The sequence below is a fragment of the Rhinolophus hipposideros genome (assembly GCF_964194185.1).
Source record: "Rhinolophus hipposideros genome assembly, chromosome: 7".
Classification (NCBI taxonomy): Eukaryota; Metazoa; Chordata; class Mammalia; order Chiroptera; family Rhinolophidae; genus Rhinolophus; species Rhinolophus hipposideros.
Genome location: NC_138053.1, coordinates 2,288,398 through 2,297,230, shown reverse-complemented (window position 1 = coordinate 2,297,230; position 8,833 = coordinate 2,288,398). Strand labels below are relative to the sequence as shown.

Below are 8,833 nucleotides of genomic sequence, written 5' to 3'. Positions count from 1 at the left end.
GCCTTTTGTACTGCAAGACACTTCCTGCTAGGGTAAGTACCCCAGGAGAATGAATATTCATGACTTCTTGCTCCCTTATAATAATTAAAAAACAATCTTAAAACCCAGATCAGAGAGGATAAAATCCAAGTTATTATCTCACTGGAATTTGCCAGAGGCCCCTTTGACAGAGAGAAAAACATGTGCTTTGTGCCTAGAATACTCGGTTTTTAGAATTTTTAAGCAGTAACAAGTGCTTAGTGATTTTACTTCATAAATTTCCCGAGAAAGTGTATAAATTGCAATACTTAAAATTGGGGACCCTGGGAGAACCTGGGAGAGCATACTCCCCTGGAAACTCAGATTTTTGGCTGAGGTACAAGACATTTAGAAAAATGCAGTACTGAAAATTAAAGAAAATAACAGATACCTTCATGGTGCGTGGAGATTTCGGATCCAAATTTGAGGATCTAAGCTACTGCCCTTATCCAAGTCACCTAACTCTTTGGTCCCCTTTGTTTCCTTATTGATATAAGGGAATGGGTGTCTTTTTCTATGTCCAAGAAGCTCAAATAACATTACAAATTCCAAAAGCTTAAGCAAGAGCTATGCAAGGCCCTAATGCTAATGTTGTGAAGAATTTGGCAAGTGGAATCCCAAAAGGAAGATACCATTAACTTGAGTGTCTGCAAAGTTTTCTTAATTATATTGTCTGTTCCCTGGCCAGATATACTTTGTATGTTTCACCATATGCTCCATAGTTAGCTTATTTCTCCTTATGTCAATCATTCCCTACCCCAGGAGCACATATCCCATTGCGTTCTCCTTGGCTGCTTCTTGGAAGGGGACAATACTGGCCTGTCATCCCAACAGAACTGGTGGCCCTTCAGGGTTACAGGAATGAAATTCATGACTCATTTGTAAATCACACCACAGATAATGAACTGAATCTCTCATCAAAAAAAAACCTTTTATTTTTTCTATTGCATAAATAATGCTAAATTAGACTCTGTTTTTTTATACAGATTATATATTTACAGACAGGTTTGGTTAGAGAAAACGTTTGGTAAATATGGCAGTCAGTTTTCCTTTATACACTAAGATAACATTAATAATAATATATACTTCATTTGATCAGTAAGTTGCATGCCACGTTAATTTATATTAATATTTACATTTTATATAGAGATTTTATTTGACTAGTCTGCTGACTCTCTCATCACTTAAGAGCAGAAATCATCAACCAATACGGAATGAAAAAAAAAGTGGAATGAGAATGAGGTAAAACGGGAAGATTGTGACCCAGGGTTTCAGTCTTCGTGGCCCATTCTGGATAGGAGCTGCCAAGCTCCAGTCATCTTGGTTACAATAGTCCTCAGCTGCACTCTGATTTGCATTCAGCCATTTACTATATCACGTCTCAGGTCTAATGACCCCCAGGATCACAGTGACCACCCCCAATAGATGACAACTTGCCAACCCACTCCCTGACCAGATTTTCATGTCTGATTTCCCTCCAAGGGCATTGTGTTTGGTTAGTCCTTGAGAAATAGCTTCTTTCTGGATTCAGAATTGGGGAAGAAAATCAAACTGCCCTAAGAAGCCATTCAAGGACCCCTGAAACCTGATTTCCAGGTCTGAAAGAAAGAATATTCTTGATTTTCCTTGGGGCGAGCTGAGATACATTGATTTCTATAAATTTCCACCAGAATCTGAAAGGGCCCTTTCTTGGCCAATCTAGGTCTTTCCAGGTAAGAACAGCAGGGCTTACAATCAAAACAAAGAGAAAAAAAGGACAGAAAGCTAGGATATCGTGTTGTTAAGGGGCAGGGGGCTGAAGGCTTCTCTGGCTCCTGCAGCCCCTCTCTTCCTGCCCTCTACCCCTCGTCATGTTTGGACCACATCTACAGCAGGCACTGTGCTTACCATCACTCTTCAGCTGTCTAAGGGACAATCGCAGGCAGCTGGTCTCCCCAGACTGTCAGTCTAATTCCTGACAATCACCAGAGATTGTGACTGTCTTCCTTCAGCAGTGTTACAAATAATTATAAACCACAATCATATATACTAGAACTGCTGTTCCAGTAGCCAGAAAAAAACGAAAGAAAGAAATGACCAGCAGTTGTGCTCTTTATTCAGCAGCTTTGTTAGGCTTTCTCAGGTGAAGAAATAAGCATCTTTTTCAGACTCTGGCTTTGTCTCACTCCACTTCTGTATGTATTGCAATTCATGTGACCTGTGGTAAGGTGATCAAAACACCTTCATTTCCACTCTGGCTAAGCCAGGACACATCCTTGATGCTCCCTCGAATCAGCTTGACCTTAGGAAGTAAATAAAACCTATTGCCTGTAAGACACAACATATTTGACATAAGCCAATTTGCATTGGTTCACCTATAGACAATGGACACCAAAAGAGATACTTTATTACAACTGCCTTTTGGGTCTTGTGTTAGAAAGGAAACTGTCAGTCCCTGATGCAATTCGTAGGGGATATACGAACCCTCTCAATGTAAGCATTTATTTGTATTTGTTTCCGACAAACAGAGTCACAATGAGAGGGCTTTTCTGGGTCATTTGGTTTACCTTTCCTCTTTAGAGATGAGAAACCTGAGGCCAAGAAGGGAAGTCACTCAAAATTACCTGGTTGGTGGGTAGCAGGGGCACCTGGGGTCCTGCCTCCTGTGCCCTTCCCAGCTGGCAGTGCTGCCCACACTTCTGGTTCTAAGCTCTGCTCTCCTGGCTTTAGTTCACCAGGTCTGAGCCCAGACAGAGAGCCTTGGGAGAGGGCAAATGTCAACATCCCCCAAGGAAAGGTGAGCTACCAGCCTTCTCTTGAAGTGTGCAGTGCATGTCATTGGGATCGGGTTGATGGGCAGCAGCCCGTGGCCCTCAGCTCCCTTTATGTTCCCAAAGTGGACCAGATATACAGGGAAAATGTTTCGAGACCAGCCTCTGCAGCCCTTAAACACTTTTTCTCGCTCAGGTCCAGGGACGGAGTAGCATCACACTTGAATTTTGCATTTCCTGGAATCTACTCCACTGGAAAATTTCAGCCTGTGTATCCTTTCACTTGGACGATAACTCCTAACAATGTCAGAAGCATCAGTCTGCATGCCAAGCCGTCATGCTCAAGGAAAGGAGGTGGATGAGGGCTCTGCCAGCAAGGAGGGGCGGGGCACTGCGTTCCACAGCCACCCAAAGTGGGGGGAGCAGCAGGCTACAAGTCTTTTCTGGTTACAGAGGTCTGTCTTGTGGGACTGGCGGAAAATGATTCTTTGTGGCTATATTTCAAGCCAACTGAGTCAAATTAATTTTGCTTTTATGACGTTTTGAGCACTGTTGTCATGTCCCTTGAGACCATGTGAAAAGGGCCCCAAATCAATATTAAGTAGAAACCATAGCTGTTAAAATGGCCATGTGCATTAGCAATGAGATAGGATACTAAGAGAAATGTTTGGCTGGCTTGTGTACTTGACCTTATTCCTCCAAACCAAGTGTCTCTGGCAAGGCCACTTAACGAAGGACAGTCCCCTGAGTGACTTAGTCAAAGGAAGTATGAAGTGAAGCTGAACAGTTCTGACATTTAAATTGTCATGGAGACAGGGTCTGTAAGAGGCAGCCCCAATCCTTCTCCATTTTGCCGTTGCTTTAAATAATTCACGTTGAAAACCCTAGCTGCTGAATAATGTTTCTTTTCTACTTCTGATGGATTTCTTTTTCCCCTCTGGGGGAGTTGAACCATGAGGTGGTGAGGGAAATGGCTATGGCAAGGCCTTTGGGTTAGGGACATTTAGCTCTGTGGGGTCACTGAAGAGGCCACGAGAAAGCTGACCTGAGGTCATTTCAGACAGATGTTCTCCAGGGAAAGCAACTCTGCAGTCCTCCTGGTAATTCAACCAATATGTGCCAGAGCCTAGGAGCTCATACCCAGTCCACTGCATCAACAGGGCATTAGAGAAAAGGGGTGCCTCCTTTTGCTGTGGGGTTCCAGACCTTCTCTATATCTCAGTGGGACAGGGTGAGTAACACGACGACTGTGGGCTTTTGGAGAAATAGTGCAGTCAAAGGACTTGTGGTTTGAGACCTGCAGCTGGAAAGAGCGAGGCTCTGCAGCTTCCTTAGTCTGGAGAGCAAGGGCTCAGCAGAACAGAGCTTTCCAGCTCGCAGCCAGCCACAGCCAGGCCAGCCACCCAAGGGACTGTGCTGGGCAGTCACCCCCTGTTCTCCTAGTCAGGCCATCACATGTTCCCAGGGAGGCTGCAGGTACTGGTGCAGAGCAAAATCTCCTTGATTTGTGACCTGAGTCTGGACTTAAGCCTAGAGAAGGCATGTGGAATAAAAGATAAATTTCTCTCTCCCAGTTCTTAGTTATACCACTTTATGACTCTGTGGATAGGTGGTTGGGAGGGGCATTATCAAAATGAGCTTGCATCTTTCACTAGTTCTTTTGGCTAACCATCGGAGAGCAGACCGTTTGTCACGGACAGTCTGAGACAGGAGCCGGTCCCAAGAAAGAAGACTCACGCTACACATCTTGTTTTCTGCAAATAAAACACCTACAAACTTCTGAAACCACTGGGATTGCTTAAGACCACATGTGGACCTCGGTTCATTTCAGTTCACATTTCTGGCTTGTGGGAGAGCTTCTTAACAGGCAAACAGATGCTTTTAAAGATTGAGGCTTAAAATATATTTTGCCTTCCAGATGACATTTCTGACTTTTCACCCAGACCAAGGGGTCCTTGCCCTGGGAGGCGGGATAGGAGGGGAGGGGGAAAATGGGGGAGGATGCCATCTGGCTCACAGGTAACTCCTGTTCTCCTGAGTAAATGGAAGGGCAGGTTGAACCATAAAAAGGAAAAGGCAGAGAAACCACGAGATTTTTTGAGGGTAATTTCCCCACCAGCAGGATATGGATGCAGGGAGTCAGGTTGCAATCAGGCAGAACTCAAGTGTTCTTTAAGAAAATGTTCCCTATTTCTGTGCCTTGGCAAACTCTGGGTGGAATGCAAAGGTTGCCATGACAACATCCTTTTTTTTTTTTTTAACAGATTGGTCACATGGGACCCACGCACATTCTGGAAACCACTGCTCCTAGTTGCCATGCTGGGTCCTGTTAGGGGGCTCTGTCTGCTTCTGGAGTGATGAGTGACAGCTTCTTTGGGGGCCAACGACATCAGGGTCTGTACCCCTTGTCTCACAAGCAAAATGTCTCCTTGATCATCACAGTGTGGTCTGGGGTGGCACCCATTCTTGTGACGAGAATGAGCCAAGCTCAGTTTGCCAGTCACTCAGCTGCCTCATAACAGACCCCTATGTCTATTAGCTGGGAGCACAGAGGGAGAGTTGAGTCCTCTGTTCCCATTCCTGCAGAAGTCACCTCCTCCTGGGGCCACATGGCACACCTTCCTCACAGGGGACCGGACTTCTGGGGTCTTTATCCATGTGCATCATAACATGTGTGGTGAAGGTGCTGATGGGCTTGGGGCGCTGGAGGGCACAGGACTGGGGCGGAGCTGTGGGAAGCCAGCATTTGAGCAGCCCGACAAAGAAGCCCAGCTCCTTTGACAGACGTCCAGGCAAAGCAGCCAGGGAGTAAGTCACCAGGACCAGCTCTTAGTTCCCAAAGTGTCAGGAACGCCGCCGCTCTGGGTTGTCTCCACCTTGCTGCAGGCTATGGAGCCAAGTGCGAGGTGGCCACGAAGGAGGTGAACTTATCGTCCATCAGAGAGCTCTGTGGCTTCCGCGGTGCCCTCCGCCCCCAGCAACCCACATAGCGGATGCATGCTCCCGGACTTTCTCCTGGGTAGGATGACGGGCTTCCTGGTCACTGGGCCGCTGCGAGAGAGAGGAGGCCTCCTTAGGGAGAGGGTGCTGAAAATGGGGTAGGGTGCCTCTCCAGATTCCTTTTCATGTGCAGCTCTGCATGGTGGCTAACCTCTCTTCCCATGAAGGCTAACCCTCATATCCTCCAGGTTCCCTGTTCTCCAGGGGGAGGCAGAAGGACTTGCAGAAAAGCAGCCTTTGAAAACGTACTCATTTTTAGCCCTCAAGTCCAGCCTCACCTACAGCATTGCAATCCCCTCGCATGAGGCAGAGTCCTTTAAGAATCATCCCTGGGGTCTCTATCCAGTCTCGTTAGGATCCTGTACCCCGCCCCCCAAGTGCAGTTGAAAGAGGGAGGGCCAGCTGCTTTGGGCAAGAGATAACGATGAAGTTGTCCTATCTGTGTTTGGACATGTTCTTGTTCAGGATTCCCATCCTGAGGGTCATGGCATCTCAGGCAAGAGGAGAGAGGAGAGGCAGAAATGCAGGATATGCTGTGGCAGGGCAGAGCAGGCAGAGGGCAGATAGACTGCTGCCTTCTGTGGCGGGGACATGCGGGACCCCAGGCATTTTCACAGAGGGCCTCTCAAACCCCTGGGCTCTCAGAATCGCACACCTGTTTCCTCCTCTTACTATGACTGAAACCCTGGTTTTTCTTGTGCTCATCATGAATATATGCACTGTCTCTCATAGTGGGGAAATTCCTGTGGTTGCCCTCAGGCTATTGCCTGAAGTGCTTACAGAGGTGAATTGGAAGAAGACCCTAAACTGAGACTTTGGAAGCTCCAAGTCTGAGAAGGCAGCAGGGAGAAAGTTGAGAGGAAGGGGAGGCTCGAGGGCTTCAGAAACACACACCACATCAAAAAATCCTACCCAGCTGCAGTGAGAAAGGAAAGATTCTGGCGCCTCAGTACTGGAACAAAGAGGGAAAAGGAGAGGGGGAAGCATGTAACTTTCGGATGCAATGGAGAGAAAGAGGAGCAAGACAATTCCATCACAGAAATAAAGACCTGAGCTTGGAAAAGTACAAAGGGAAACATTAGATCGAAAGATCACTGGCTAATCAGACTATGCAAGCTTGAATTAATTGTGGTGGGTAATGTGACATCTAGGAAAAGTCAGGAAATTGCAGACTTGAAATGGTGTTAAAAACAGACTGCTGGATTCAGTTCCCTTCCCCAACAGAAGTATTCTGCAGACAGACATAAGTTACCTGTCGTATTGGCTAAGCTTATTAATATCTTTTTGTTTTCTTCTCATGGACATGAGTCAGTTGCAGGATTTGAATGCCAGAAGATGTTATGTAAAACACAGTTGTTTGATCTTTCCATCTTTCCACTCTGGACTGTATTTCTCTTTTTATCCGTGGAAGACTAACTTACAAAGCAAACTGTAAGATGAGAAAACGGTAAGATGCAGAGGACCTTAAGTTCTGGCATGGAGATGTGTTTGGGCTCCATGACTGCGGATGGAGGGGTGTGGACTGCATCACCTCCCCACCAGTTTCGTTCCCCATCTCCCAAACTACCTTTCCCACCCAAAAGAGGCAGGGACCCATGTCAGAGGACAAGCTTATATCAGGAGTAAGCGATTAGGGAAGAATGATGTCACACATGAAGAAGCCAAATATATGTCTGTCTACATGTCTATGGTATCGAGATGCCCGTGATTATACTTTTTCTCTAATGGCAGCACAGGCAGCAAAGCTGGGAGGAAGGCTCTCTGCAGATTCCAAGATGCTGGTGCGCGATGGGCTCTAGGAACAGAAAGCCAAGTGCAGATGGAAACCGAGAGCTCCCCAACTCTGCCAACAAGAGTCCTGTAGAAAAGGCAGTAAGAACGGAAGCGAAGGGGGGCAGCTGCAGGCCGCCAGGTGCTGCACCCCATCCAATGGCTTTCCCCTCACGCCTTGGGGGGGTTCCACTGGGTAGAGGAATGAAGCCAGGCCCAGATGGAGAGCCCCCTCTTCTGCAACAACCCGCAAGTCAGCCCCTTGGGACTGAGGGTTGCCCTCGGGGGTCTCTAGTTGCCCCCTGGGTTGAAAGAATGGTGCGAGGAGGTGACTGCGTGTTCACGCCTCTCTCTTGCTCTCTGGGCCACTGGGACTCGGAGATGAAGATGAAGTTTCTCTTCAGAGTTTCTGCAGGGCTATTTATTGCATTAGGAAACAAAACCGTTAAAGCATTGAAGACAGCCCTTTTGTGTCCCTGCCAAGGAGATGGAGTGGATTTGCAACACCGGTTGCACCGCAGCCTGGGGCTCTTGGGCGACCTGTGCCACGTCTGCATGGTCCGGATCTGCTTTTGGAGGAGGATCAGGCTGCGCGCGGGCATGCGCATGCGCACTGAGCTGGGAACGCAGGGCTGGTGGCGCAGGGCTGGTGGCGCAGGCCGCTGTGCTACTCCATGCCGCTCCGCAGGATCTGGTTGGCCGCGATTAGCATGACGCTTATGATGAACGCCATGGCGAAGGCGCAGATGAGGCTCTTCCGGACGCAGGTCTGTCTGTTCTGTTTCTGGGAATGCACTAGGGGTGGAGGAGCAGCGGGCAGGGAGGCATGGAGGGCGGGGAGGGGAGAGAAGAGAGAAATGACACCGTGAGACAGGCTGCACCCCTTCCTCAACAAGCCCCGAGTCCAGTCCCTAGGATGCACTGGTCAAATGGAGTCGACAAGTTTTGGGAACAGTTCTCAGAGGACACTGAGCATCGCGTCTTCTGACACATGGTATGAAACCCTGACACTTCTATGACAAAGACCATGACAAATGTGATGTTCAGAGTAAGGTGTAACCTAACAGAGTTATAATGGTGTTACCAATATAATAGAAGCACAGTGACTTTCTGAGTGAAGAAGTATGGAGCACTTCAGAGGCAGTTTCACAGAAGGCGCCATCCAGGCACTGCCATGTCCGTTTCCGGGGGACACCTGGCTCCCACGTCTAAGGCAGCCGATCCAGACAGAGGGAGGTCAGGTGAGTCTCTCTGTATTTTCACTGAGCTGGAAGCAACTTACCTTTCTCAGACTT

At 47.8% G+C, this 8,833-nt stretch overlaps 1 protein-coding gene across 2 annotated transcripts in view; it reads right to left on the bottom strand.

Moving 5' to 3' along the window:
* Positions 1-935: 935 nt before the first annotated feature.
* Positions 936-8,833, bottom strand: part of CALN1 (calneuron 1) — a 583,103-nt gene continuing 575,205 nt past the window's right edge. For both annotated transcript variants that reach the window (XM_081053080.1, XM_081053081.1), the window contains one exon: positions 936-8,333. In XM_081053080.1, the coding sequence (XP_080909206.1) occupies positions 8,206-8,333 (128 nt within the window). In that variant the 3' untranslated portion in view covers positions 936-8,205. The remainder of the gene's footprint in view (positions 8,334-8,833) is intronic.